This window comes from Eleginops maclovinus, chromosome 20 (assembly GCF_036324505.1).
Source record: "Eleginops maclovinus isolate JMC-PN-2008 ecotype Puerto Natales chromosome 20, JC_Emac_rtc_rv5, whole genome shotgun sequence".
Taxonomy (NCBI): domain Eukaryota; kingdom Metazoa; phylum Chordata; class Actinopteri; order Perciformes; family Eleginopidae; genus Eleginops; species Eleginops maclovinus.
The window spans coordinates 8,698,225-8,711,868 of NC_086368.1; the positions used below are offsets into that span (position 1 = coordinate 8,698,225).

Sequence of the window (13,644 nt, forward strand, 5' to 3'; positions counted from 1 at the left end):
CAAAATGATCTGTGTTACTAATATAATCTTATCTTCTCTGAAGGACGATTAAGAAGCTGGTCTGTAGCCTCTGTGATCATGATTCCCATCAGAAAAAATGTACATTTTCTAAGTTCAAAAGAGCTCTTGAGAGACGTATTGATTCAGAATTCAAATAGTTTGTATGACTCATTTGCAGATTTCCTCGCCTGCTCTTTTATTCGCTCTAGCTAAACAGCTGGATGATATAGATAAGATTGGTCCCAAATTGGGACAGTATTTGGTTAAAGCAGCATAAAATAAACATAATTAGAAAATAAACATTTAAAAAATAGAAGTATAACGGAACTAAAGAGTACAAAATATACAAGTTGACCATGATAGCATATTAAATTATATATAAATATAAAATGGACTGTAGGAAGTTGTGAAGTTATAAGAGAAACTATGGGGCAGTGAGTTCTCCTCCAGCCAGAGATCAGTTGTTGTGGCAGATGGCAGTTGATGCACAAAATTGTCCGTGTTGTGTCCTGTTTTAAAAGTCCCAAAGCTGACTTGTGGCCCCTCATATTAAATCACATATTGACCTTATCAACATTAAAACAGATGGATTAAAATGTGCATATGCAGGTTTTTTGCTATTGGTTCAGTTAAAACACACATCATTTCTCTTTGTATGTTCTCTGGTGAATTACTTTTTTTATTTGGATGTCAGTGACCCGTTTCTTTTCCTAAAAATAGAACACCCCAGGCTCTGGTTAGTGTAAACTGCTGCAGAGAACTCTAACGTATCTGACGCAGGGTCCCTCTCAAACTAGCATGCTTTAGTGGGTTTTGTTTTTTCTGTGCCATTGTCCTCCCAGATCCGTATCCGTGACCCCAACCAGGGCGGCAGGGACATCACAGACGAGATCATGGCAGGGGGTTCAGGGAGCAGGAATTCAACGCCTCCGGTCGGCCGCCCCTCCTCCACCCCGACACCCCCACAGGTATGGCTCTCTGACACGCTCAGATACTGTAGTTACAGTTAGTGAAGCATTGAGAGCAGCTGAATAGACTGAGCTGAGAGGAGAAGGTGTCTCATGTTGCAGTGTGAGCTCCAATCCTCTCCACCACGTGTTTCACATACAGGATTCAGCCTGTGTGTCTTTAATTTATGCAGCCATCTTGCCTTCTCATAAGTAGTTCATGGTGGCTTTGAGTCCAGAACATGCCTCTGGACTTCACAACATCTTAAAGCACTTGTCTTATTGGTTCTATTACTGTGTTTATATTCTGAAGCAGTCTTGTGTTTTCCCTGTCATATGTTCCTGGGACTTTTCAGCTAAAAATGCCTTAAGAATAATAAAAAAAGAGGGATTTCATTAACATGCATACAACTTATGTTTAGACATACAGGCTGGTAACATGACCACTTAACTCTCTTACAAAAGACTGGTGCAGGGATGACGTATTTGTGTAGGCCGACCCGGAAGTAAGCTGCGCATGGGTTCCCTCGACTAAAAAGCAATGGATTTCTCCATAGGATTTTGGAATATTGTAAAAAATCAGATCTGTGGAAAACGAACCTGTTTGATAAGTGCACGTTTTGTTCAGCAGGATAATCTCTACATGTCTACCCTACTTTTATCATTTTCTAATCATAAATCTAATCGCCAGAAGCAAAATGCTAACGTTATGCTATAAAGGAACTACAGACGAGTACAGTAGGGTTGCAGGGCTTCAACGTCACGCCAACTTAAGATCCTTTCAATTGACTTTCGCCCGCTTGCATGTTTTAACAAAGCTTTTCCTTTTAGCCACACTGAATTGAACTGGAATTCATGGCTGTTTCAATTACCAGTATCAGTCAAACTTAGCTGGAGTGTTTACGTGTTCGGCGTAATGACGTACAACATCCTCGACATCTTCTGTCCTATTCAGCCACTTCTTAACAACCATCATTTTTCAGACACGTAAACTCTTCAAAAATCACCATTTTGTTCTAATGTCGTAGAACAAAACGTGATCCGTCTCTTCAATTTGTGTCAACCACAGACCTTATTTCAAGCTATTTTCCAAAATCCTACGGAGAAATCCCACTGACTTGGGAACTGGAGGTGGTCAAATGCTAACTCACTTCCGGGTTTTAGGACTCGTTCCTGCACCACTCTATAGCTGTTCTAATCCTACACCTGCTTCCTTTCTATCTCTGTTTTACTTACTGCATATGTTCTGTATGTATCTCCTGCGTCCTCTTCAGAATCCTGTCAAATGTATTTCATATCCATTCTGTTCTTTAAGAAAAAAAAAGCCCTCCCGCCCCAATTAGATGTGTAAAATGGAATCCAGCAGGGCTCTGGGTCAAATTACAGAACTTGGAAACCAATGCACTATTGCTATTGGCACATTGTAAAAGCCCAAATCAAACAGCTTCCTTGGATTCTGAAGAAGGACGCTGTGCCTTCTTCCTCCCTGTGTCCTCCTGTGGATGTTAACAGTCTTTCCTCTCTCTCTCTGTCTTTTTGTGCCCCTTTTGATTTATTTCCCTCTCTATCTTCTCTACGCTCCTCTTCCTTTGCATCGTTCTGAGCCGTTCCCCTCCTCCTGCTATTCCTCCCACATTGATCTTTATTTTTTTGTCTTCCATCTCTGTCCTCTGAATCCATCCCCCACCCCATCGGGCTCCTTGTTTTCTGCTTTAAATCCTGCTTGTTTGTTTATTTGTTTGTGTGCATGCTTGCCTCCACATCTGGGCCTGTCTCTGGTTTTCTGTGTTGCTAGTTTTTATGGCCGCACCCTCATTATCCTCACATTTTCTACCTCAAATCGCAGCAGCAGCAGCCGAGCAGCAGCCAGACTCCAGAGCAGCCGCAGTCGCAGCCTCCTCTGCCGCAGCAGGCCCATCCTGGGGGCTACGCGCTGGAGCCCCTGCAGCCGCCGCAGCCACTACAGCCACAGCAGCCGCCAACCACTGCGGCTGCAGACACCAAACCAGGGCCAGGTCTGCACCAACATCCCCCCCTTCCTTTAAAACATCCTTACAATATGCTACCAATTCATTTTTAACTTTGTTTTTATGTTTAAATAGTACAAATATGGCATTAGACCATCAGTAATATTGGTCTATTTATTGCTGAGTCATTCCCCTCCATCGCAGGTTATGTCTTAGGTTTCATTTTAGTCCTCATGTGGAGCAGCCACTCCAGTAACCGTCACTATTGCATAAACAATGATTTCCAAACACATGCTTTGTATCAGTTTTCTTTTCCCCAGAACACACTGCACTTCAAATGCTTTCACTTTCACTTCTCTCACAAATCAGAGTCCTGGCAGCTGGGCTCCCTGTTTGTCCATTTGTTAGCTGGAACATTCAACAAGCATTTTTTTAAGGAAAGGTTTTGGAACCAGTTCTATGATGTCTATGTCGGTACCACTTTACAATAAGACTACCCTTATAAAGGGTTTAAGAATAGTTTGTAATTAATTTATTAATTAGGTTGTGGACACTTTATAAATCATTAATATGCGTTTATAAGACAAGAGATAAACAGGGCAACTCTGACTGGTTGCTTGTAAAATGGTGAGCCCACATTTATCTGTACTGCTAAGCCTTATATTGGCTACTTAGCTTACTTCGATGCCAGAAGTAAGAATCAACTCAGTGAACAACAGATACCAAGATGTTGGCTGATGAAGAAGACGAAGTGAGCTAGGTAGCCAATATAAGGCTGAGTCATCTTGCCAAATAGTGCGCCTGTGTTGGTGTATGAAAACTATGTTAGAACTGGTTTATAGATGATTAATATAGTGTGTACAACCTAATTATAAACGCTTTATGAATCCTTTGTAAGGGTAGTCTTATTGTAAAGTGTTTTTGTTGTTGTTTGGATGGTTTGGTTTATGAACTTAATACCGCACCTTTACACATTTCATCTGCTTAAAGAGACTTAAATATTTGTTTTTCTGAACTGTTCTCCTCCCAGATGATACGCCAAAACTAGAGCCAGTAGTCCAGAAGTCTTCCTCGCCCGGGTTTGTGCAGCCTGAAGCACCCGTAGAGAGACTCGAGGCCAAAGCTCCTGCAACTGAGCCCTCTTCTACCGTCGAACCAGAGCTTCCCTCCCCTGCTTTGATGAGTGCCCCCGTCACTCTCTCTCTTTCAGTGGCCAACAACAGCGAGCGTGCCCCCGCCAAGGAATCCACTGCATCAGCCTCTTCTCCCTCCCCCTCGATGGGGGAGCACAAGCCACCTCAGTCTCCCAACACAGACAAGCCTCTCTCCGACGCCCTACGGACTCCGGCGGCCTCGCCAGCGCCGGCCCCCAAGGCTCTGAACGGCCTTGCAGACTCCGGTGCCGAGCTGGACGCACCGGCCCGTGAGCCTTCTGTCCTGCCTTCAGCTGCACCCCAACCCTCGGCCCCCGCTTACAGAGAGGCCCCTTCCTCCGACGCTGTGCCCTCTGACGTGAGGCCAGAGGCGCCCGTTGCTGCTGCGCTCGCCCCAATGGCCCCTGTGGCTGTGGTGCCAGTCACCCTGAACTCAAGCCCAGCCCCAGCTTTGCCAGTTTCGCTGCCCCCCGGCCTTCCGCCTCTAGTGCAGGCCACAACAGAGGCGGATCAGCCAAGCAAGAGTGTAGACACTAAAGACCTCGTCCCCAGAGCAGGGACGGAAGCACACGGAGGTATTACGGACAGCAACACAGAGTCCCAGCAACAAGCGCTCAGCAGGAAGAGTCCCACTACAGGTACTGAGCTCACTGCAGTCTTTTTGTTCTCTGGATCAGTCTGTTGTGCTTTACCTGCAACAAAGGAGCAATGACTCTTTGGAATGAGTGTTTATTTGGCCAGAATCCAGCCTAAAAGGAGATGCTGTTTTAAAAGAACAATACTTGTTTTATGGCATTATGCCAAACAGCATTAATTGCTCCTATAATTTATGCTTTTTTTTTTACTGAACAGCCATAAAGCAAAAACTGTTTCAAATACACAGCTCTGGAAAAAATGAAGAGACCACTCCAAATGTTTCTTAAATCTCAATTTCTGTTGAATTTAACTCAAAGACAAACCTATAAATACTAAAACCAGAGAAAATGATAACTACTCCAATAATCTGTCGGTATATCGACAGAAAAATATTGAGCAATTTTTTTTATAATAGATTAATTGTTTCAGTCATAATTTATTGAAACTGGTAAAAAGAAAATAGCATATTGTTTCTAGTTCCCACATATGAATTGAAAAGACTTTCTCCTTTAACATCGTAAAATTCATATTTGGGGTATTTTTGACAAGCCACGTTGTCAAAAAATATAATTTAGCTATTGGACGTTTTTTTGACAATGAATCAATAAATCATACAAACAATCTGCAGATATCACTAATGAAAATAATCCTTAGTTGCAGCCCTAGTTCTATGATTATTTTCTCATGTCTGTATTTTTATCTGCCAAGAAAATAACACCATTTGAAACCAAATAATAGTTAACAGTTAATATTTTTGTGAACAACTGTTTTGGTTTGTAAATTGTTCCACAGAGTTGTGAGTGCACCCTGGTTCACAAACATGTCACAGGAAGTAGCTCAGAGTCGGCTGCAGAGCGACACCTGACAAACAGGTTGAGCAGAAAGGTCTCGGGATCATCAGTGCTTGTTGACTCGCTGAACTGAACTCCTGTCACGGGACAAAAAGGGGGGCATCAGCAGTGACCCAAAGTTCAGTTGGTTAAGGTTTGAGCTCTACAGTATAGCGAAGGTTGTCATATAGCTTTCTTAGTTTGACCCTTCAAAATCATGAGAAATCACCTGTTCTTGCCATTTAAACTCCCAACTAATGTATTCCTATTTAGTTTATCAATGTCTTATTTGAGCCCAGAAGTTTGAAATTGAAAAAAGCGGAATAGCATACATCAAAAATTGCAAATTTTAAATGGAAGGAGAAAGGAGGTTTGTCTGTGTCATTTCAGATGTCCTGGAAATCGCCTTAAAACACATATTTTGATTAATCTCTCTCTGCTTTGTAAAACAAGTATTTTTAAATAATGTTAAATATTTGTTTCAGTTTGGTCAGAGGTGGGTGAGGTTAATCATGTTAATGTAGTCCTCATACAGTGACTATGTATGATATGCCTTTTTCTGGCTTTCCTCATATAAATAAATATACCCAATATACATCACCCAGAATTAAAAGCAACCTAACATATTTCCTTATACTGACAAAAATAAATCTGGCATATCATTGCTTTTTAAACACAAATTTCCTTTTAAAATCCAATGCGGTTGTGTTGTTTGGCTGATTGTTTGCTCCCGCTTTTGTATTGCAGTAAATCAGACTGCTTCTGCTATACCAAAGACCTGGAGGAAACCAAATGAAGGGATCTCTGCTGTAGACGCACCCCAGAAGGAGGAAGAGGTAAGAAAAGAGGCCGATAACGTGTGAGAAAGACTCTAAATTTAGCAAGTATTCAAATTCTATACATACTCTGAACTTAAATTATCTGAAAGTTTACATCATTTCACCTTCAAATGTTGACAACAGTCCTGTGAAATGATCATTTCGTGAGATTTTGTCATGTTTTTTAAACAGTGGATATATCATTTTCCGAACAAAGCTTTTTACAATTCCTCAAAAGTATCTGAGGATCAGCACAGAGAGGGGGAAAGAGAGAGTAAAGAAAGGCACAAAGTGGGCAATAGCTCAAGTGTGTGTGTGTGTGTGTGTGTGTGTGTATGTGTGTATGTGTATGTGTGTGTGTGTGTGTGTGTGTGTGTGTGTGTGTGTGTGTGTGTGTGTGGCGGGGGGGGGGGGTGTGCAGACTTAAATGACTTTGGGGTGTTGTTATTCGAGAGCAACAGCGAGGGGTTATCTATCATCTTCATCGCTCACCCAGCCCGCTGTATGTAAAAATCCAGCTCTTTCCCGCTCTCGTTTCCTCTGCTTTATTGTTCGGTCCCTGGCTTGTTGCTGTGGGAAACATTTCACACCGCCACAAACCCATGTCCCAGACTTTCAAATGAGCTCTTTTAGGCCGCAATGAAAAAGCACCATAATGTTATTTTATGTAGAAATACCAAAAAATAAAACATAGCCACCTGCATTTCAATATCTGAGGTTTATTCTGTGTTTATCCAACTTAAAGCCTCACAATTCAAATAGTTACTCAACATGTTTTACCTATACGGTGAAGCTGGCTTAACAATGGATAACATTGATAAGAATATTCCTTTTTTTGATGCTTTAATGGTGTTTCTGTGTAGATAATATTTCATATAAGGACAGTGGACAGTTGACGGCTCTGCACCACTGGTGGTACCGCTGGCTGCAACAGGCTTATTGGTGCTGCTATTTTCTCGCCTCTGTGTTTTGTTTGTACCTGACATTCCTGCCCCCTCTGCTTTTATTCATTCATCCTTCATTTTCCACTCCTGTATTTGCACCCATTCTTCATGTGTCCACCTGTGTCTGTCTGCAGACGACCTCTTGCAGCTCTAAACGGCTGATTGTCCACTTCTATGTGCAGATAATGTGCTGCAAATACATTTCATATAGCTGACGCTGTTAACCAAATAGTCTCACAATATAACGGTGCAAGAATGAGTCCTAAAACCCAGAAAAGAGATTTTCACATTTTTTTACGACTTAAAATACGTCTAATTTTCCAATTTGTGAATATCCGAAGCTACTTTGTGCAATTAGCTAACAAGAGACTAAACAACTAAACAAAATCACGCCATTACAAGTCGCCATCATGTTAGCGGTGGTGATGGACAGCCCTGCAACATGACGTAGTTCATTCACAGCCAAACGTTAGCTTTTTAATTCTGCCAATTGCATTACGTGGAGGTGGAGGTAATATATGGAGATTATCCTGCTGAGTAAAATGTGTTAAGTTTTATAAACGTGTGTTTACCACAGAGCTTTATAACCAAAATTCAATGGTAAAACCCCATGGCTTTCTGTCCAGGGACTCCTTGCAATGCTATTCCCCTGTTTGGCCGAAACACTACTCTATAACTAAAAGCAATAATAACAATACACATTTTAGGATAACAAGAATCCGACCAATACAATAGCTTCAACTAAGACAAACAATTTTTGAGTGCAACCACCTTTTCCCTTTTAATTTTAATGGGTAATGTGCAGTTGAAATTGGTCTGTTTTCAGTCATGTGTAGTTTCTGCTGTCCTGATATCAACAGGGGGCTCATTTCAACATTTAGGAGCCAGGCAATGAGGCAAAGTGAACAGGCTGGGGCGAGAGCCAGGGGACAGCAACTGTTTAGCTGTTAGGAGTTTAATATCTTACTTAATCATAATAAAGCAGCAAATAAAAATCCCAAAACTGAATCTCGCCTCCACACAGGACGAGCCCCGGCCGGTGGAGCATCCTGCTGCGGAGCAGGTCCTGCTCTCGGCCCCTCTGAGCTGCAGCCCGGTGCCCCTTCCAGCAGTCCTCACCTCCACCCTTGCTCCAGCTCCTGCCAGCAGCCCTGAGGCTGACGAGAAGCCCGCCGCCCCCGAGGAGAATGGTGAGGCCGACATGGAGCCCATGAGGAACGGGGCGGGTCACACCTCGGAGACGGAGAGCAGCGACGGTGGAGCCACCCCCGCTGACAAGGAGAACTCCACAGGGGCCCTACAGGACATAGAAGGTTAGAGAGGAAACGCCTTTACTTTAAAATGCAATGATTACAATTTTAAGCCAAACTTTCTTTGCCTTTTTCAGAACTTTTAAATCCAGGAGTTGCTCTCATTATCCTCAGTTCAGTCTCATATGTGTATGTGTTTGTTATCTGTCTGTTTTTCTCACTCCCTGCTCGGTGGTCCAGACCTCGCAGAGTCCAGTGGGAAGCGTCAGTATAACAGGGACTTCCTGTTGGGCTTCCAGTTCATGCCTGCCTGCATACAAAAGCCTGAGGGTCTCCCACCCATCAGCGACGTGGTGCTGGACAAGGTGAGAGAGCTGGTTGCTGCAGATAAATCCATGAAATAGTCAGACCCCATTGTCCATAACCTCAGAGGGCCCAATTTAAAAAACCTTTGAAGTCCAATACAAAACATACATTATGTGGTTTCCGCTTCTGAGTTTTAAAGATTAGCTGCACTTTTTAATTGTTTGGATCATTACAATTTCTATTTCATTTGGTTTTTCGGACAACACTAGCAGTTTTAAAATCCACCTCAGGCTCTGGAAAAATGTGTCATCATTTTCTGATGGTTTTAAAGAAGAAGCGATTAAGCTATTAAATTATATATGGTATGAATTACTAATGAAACCAGTCACAAGTTTAAGTCCTAGTTCTGAATAAACTCCCTGAAACAGGGTTCTTTGTCTGTTGCTCATAGCAACAGGCAGTGTTTGACTTTGTTAGCTTGTGTGCACCGGATCAAAGATACAGCACACAGAGTTGAGTTCATTCCTCTGATCCACACATACGTATGGGTGGAGCATATGGCTCACTGAAATGCTGTTTTGATTAAAATCCCATTGCTATTATGTCACTCTTGGCAGTGTTAAGAGTGCTTGCCCCTCCCCCACCTCTCCAAAAAAGAACAAGCACCAGACCAGTGATGTACAATCCCAAAGTCTGGTTTTGTCTGAGGGTAGCAAGTGAAATCTCTCTGGGAAAAGAGCGCAGAGGAAGTCAAGGACAGCTGAAAGACAAAGAGCTGGATTTGTTCTTCTCTCCTCCCCCACAACTATCTGCCTCTCTCTCCCTCCTGCGTTCCTTTCTTCCTTCCTTCCCCTCCACATCTGGTTCTGACTTCTCTCTCTGAATGGCCTGCTGGTCCCGCCAAGCATGATTTATAAAATGTATCCCCAGTACAGTGAAAAATCATAAACCAAAAGCTGTTAATGTAGTATCAATGTCATTACTACGTGTCACCTTTAAAGGACCACTGAGTTAGAAACACACACACACACACACACACACACACACACACACACACACTTGCCAGGCAGAATCCTTTCACCCTATTGCCACACTTATTAGGATCACTGCTCCCCCTGCTGTTCAACTCGTCATATATATGTTTGTGTGTGTGTGTGATGATGTAGTGTGTATGTTTTGTGTCCTGCAGATTAACCAAAACAAGTTGCCCTCCAGAGCGGTGGAATCCAGGGTGATTTCCAGAGGACCCGATTTCACACCTGCCTTTGCAGATTTTGGCCGGCAGATGACCGGAGGACGAGGCGCTGCAGTGAGTCTCACACACACACACACACACACACACACACACACACACACACACACACACACACACACACACACACACACACACATTCTTAAGCAGCCACAGGCTATCTTTAATTCAAACACATTCGATGTTTTAACAAATCCTCATCTTTAATTGACAGCTTGTTGAGTACGTGGGGGGTAAATTGAATGATACCACAAGTCTTTCAGACGTTAAACTCCTTAAAATATTAAAAAGGCAATCCTAAAAGAGAATAATGGGTTACAATTTGAATTATTTGTTCCTGTTGGTAATTAAGCAAACATCCATAAATGTTCTTTAACTGATTCCACTCTTAACACTGTTTTGCTTTTATCAGAAAGATTTGTTTGAATAGAATAAGTCTAATCGATTGTGGAAACGCGTTTTAGGTGTTACATTTAGTTTTCTGTTCTTCTGGACAAAGCAGGATCCATTTAATCAAAGCCGAGGTCCTATTTCAAAAATGTCATGAGAGAATTCTTGGATAATGTTGTTAATTGTTGTATAAATTACCAGGAACGGTCAGCTACTGCTTTTTAGAGTTATATTTTGTTGGTTTTCATTACACAATGTGTTATTGGACAAAATTGTGTAGTCGGGAACTAGTATCGCAAATGACTCTGCCGCGCTGTTTCCTCTCATTGCTTCCACAGCCTATGAGCGTTGGGGCCCGGCGGCCTCCACCAAGGAAGATCATCATGCACGTGCCGGTTAATGATGAAATTCAGCTGAAAAAATCCGAGAACGCATGGAAGCCTGGCATGAAGAGGCCAGAAGCCGTTGTAGATGATCCTGAGGTGCAAAACACACAGGTACAAATATACACAAACACACACTAAAGACACACAAAAGAGGAGCTTCTGCACCAGACTTTGACTCTGACAAACAAATCATAAAAAGCAATTGATAAAAGAGCGTTTCATAATTTAAAATTGTAACAGAATAAATTGTTTGGTCAACAGTTCAGTTGTAAATACTGTTATTATATTGGTTAGGAAACAACTTAAAGACACCCTATTCTGCTTTTTGGGGTTTTCCATTTCCTGTAGTGTGTTTATATAGGTTTCAGTGGATGTGAATGGTCTGCAAGATTCACGCCAAAGTTGCTCTCCCAATAACACAGTGACATCACTTTGTAACTCTAGATAGCTAGACAGATAGATAGATGGATGAATGGATGGATGGATGGATGCATAGATAGATAGGTACTTTAGGTATATGATTTTTTTGCATTGCGGCAACATAAAGACAAGACATTGTACATTACAATAGCAATAAAGTAGCATTTTAAAAAAAGTACTAAATATACATGTCGGACTAAAAATGTACACAAAATATAAACGAAACAAAATATAAAACAGGATATTATATATACATTAAGTATGTAAGGATTAAACTCTAGTGCTTCTATTGGCTAATGCTCCAACACATTGTACGTGATAGGCTAAGGAGTGTTCTTCTAACATCTCTAAACGGTTGACTAATCAGAACAGACCGGCCAGGTAACCAACCGATCAGAGCAGTCTGGGCTCTGGTTTCAGGCAGAGGTGCTGCAGCACAGGCAGTATGAGGAAAAAAAAGACCGTATTGAACATTAGAGCATGGAGACATGTCGCAGTAGAGGCAAAAAACACAATGTGAACTTGAAAATGAATGTAATCGAGCCCCTTTAACATAATAAGTTATGGGGAGCAATATGCATTTAATAAAATGGTTTCAAAGATTTCCATCTTAAGCGGCTTTATACTGAGATTGTTTTTAATCATAAGCCAAAGAGAATCGTAAACTAAAATGATTGATTGATGTCGTTGTCATTCCCCTCAGGAGCTCTTCAAGAAGGTCCGCAGCATCCTGAACAAGCTGACGCCACAGAAGTTCAACCAGCTGATGAAGCAGGTGACGGACCTGACCATCGACACAGAGGAGCGACTGAAAGGAGTCATCGACCTGGTGTTTGAGAAGGCCATCGACGAGCCCAGCTTCTCCGTGGCCTACGGCAACATGTGCCGCTGCCTCGCCACGGTAAGCAGGTCATTGTTAGGGTGGAGAAGCAGATAGGAAGAGAAACTATAGTCTTACCTCAACTAAGGTTCATTCAAGGGGGGCAGTTAAGTACAACATAAGCAAACTTTGTAAATCCAACAGACTGTGCAGTTTATGTTGTGGCTGCATCTAAAAAGCAATCCAATTTGCATCTCAATGTTCAGTCAACGAGTCTCTAAATGTTTCGGCTGCAAGCAGATCGAAGGGTTTAGATTTATATCAGCCAGATGCAACATAATGCTGTGCAATAAAACACAGTTCAATACAATGTGATGACAGAGTGGCAACATTATCATTTTTTGATGAGCTGCAAAAAAGAAAGCGTAAGATATGGTCCTCAACTGTCTTCAATAGAGGGAGGGGAAAAGAAGGCTTGTTCTGTTGTTACATTTTTTGTAAGTCAAGGTTAATATGTTCAAGGTCCCTTATTATTATAGTCTTTTTCAACAATATATCATAGGTCTCACTGGTACCCTAACTACACTATATAGGGCTTTATATAATTCTTTACAGTGTACATTCAAGTCACTTTTCACATAGCGGGACTAAACCTTTAACCATGTTTAACTTGTGTTTACACTTCTGTCCCCGTGCAGCTCAAGGTGCCCATGACGGACAAACCTAACACCACAGTGAACTTCCGCAAGCTGCTGCTAAACCGCTGCCAGAAGGAGTTTGAGAAAGACAAGGTGGACGACGTGGTGTTCGAGAGGAAGCAGAAAGAGCTGGACTCTGCTGCATCGGTGTGTGCTCCATGAATAACTCTAGTGTGAAATCCCATTTCATGCCGTCCCAAAGCGTTCTCAGTGCGGGGGAAACTCTGGCAGAGAGGTTTTGTGAATAACTTGCAGGGTAAGCATTTCTTGAATGTTCCCCTCAGACGACAGAGCGCGAGCGGCTGCAGGAGGAGCTGGAGGAAGCCAAGGACAAGGCCCGGAGGCGCTCCATCGGCAACATCCGCTTCATCGGGGAGCTCTTCAAGCTCAAGATGTTGACGGAGGCCATCATGCACGACTGTGTTGTCAAGCTGCTGAAGAACCACGACGAGGAGTCTTTGGAGTGTCTCTGCAGGTTGCTCACCACCATCGGGAAGGACCTGGACTTTGAGAAGGCCAAGGTGAGCAGGAGAAGATAGATGATTTATTATCAACAATTCAGTGAGAAAACTTAGTTCTGCTTTGTTTAGTTTTCTGTTGGTTGATGGAAGATTTTTACATTGTGAACACTATAAAGGCGTACTTTTGGTATATTAAATCCTATAAAGTGTGGTCATAAATCATCTTGTCCTTAAGATGAGTTTCATAAAGTTAAAAGGAAGATGTGCCTTTTTTTCTCGTGGATGTTCAATCAGTGTTGATTGAAGCAATACATTCTTCGTAATACATTATTGACCATGAAATCTGAATTTGCAGCTGTTGAATC

General features: G+C 42.3%; 1 protein-coding gene across 17 annotated transcripts in view; it reads left to right on the forward strand.

Moving 5' to 3' along the window:
* Positions 1 to 13,644, forward strand: part of eif4g3a (eukaryotic translation initiation factor 4 gamma, 3a) — a 55,316-nt gene that overhangs the window by 25,610 nt on the left and 16,062 nt on the right. For 13 of the 17 annotated variants that reach the window (XM_063911411.1, XM_063911417.1, XM_063911413.1 and 10 more), the window contains 11 exons: positions 834 to 968; positions 2,794 to 2,962; positions 3,945 to 4,706; positions 6,282 to 6,370; positions 8,321 to 8,609; positions 8,787 to 8,911; positions 10,042 to 10,161; positions 10,833 to 10,991; positions 12,004 to 12,201; positions 12,819 to 12,965; positions 13,103 to 13,339. In XM_063911411.1, the coding sequence (XP_063767481.1) occupies positions 834 to 968; positions 2,794 to 2,962; positions 3,945 to 4,706; positions 6,282 to 6,370; positions 8,321 to 8,609; positions 8,787 to 8,911; positions 10,042 to 10,161; positions 10,833 to 10,991; positions 12,004 to 12,201; positions 12,819 to 12,965; positions 13,103 to 13,339 (2,430 nt within the window). The remainder of the gene's footprint in view (positions 1 to 833; positions 969 to 2,793; positions 2,963 to 3,944; positions 4,707 to 6,281; positions 6,371 to 8,320; positions 8,610 to 8,786; positions 8,912 to 10,041; positions 10,162 to 10,832; positions 10,992 to 12,003; positions 12,202 to 12,818; positions 12,966 to 13,102; positions 13,340 to 13,644) is intronic. The other 4 variants (XM_063911412.1, XM_063911429.1, XM_063911428.1 and 1 more) reach the window with 1 other exon arrangement.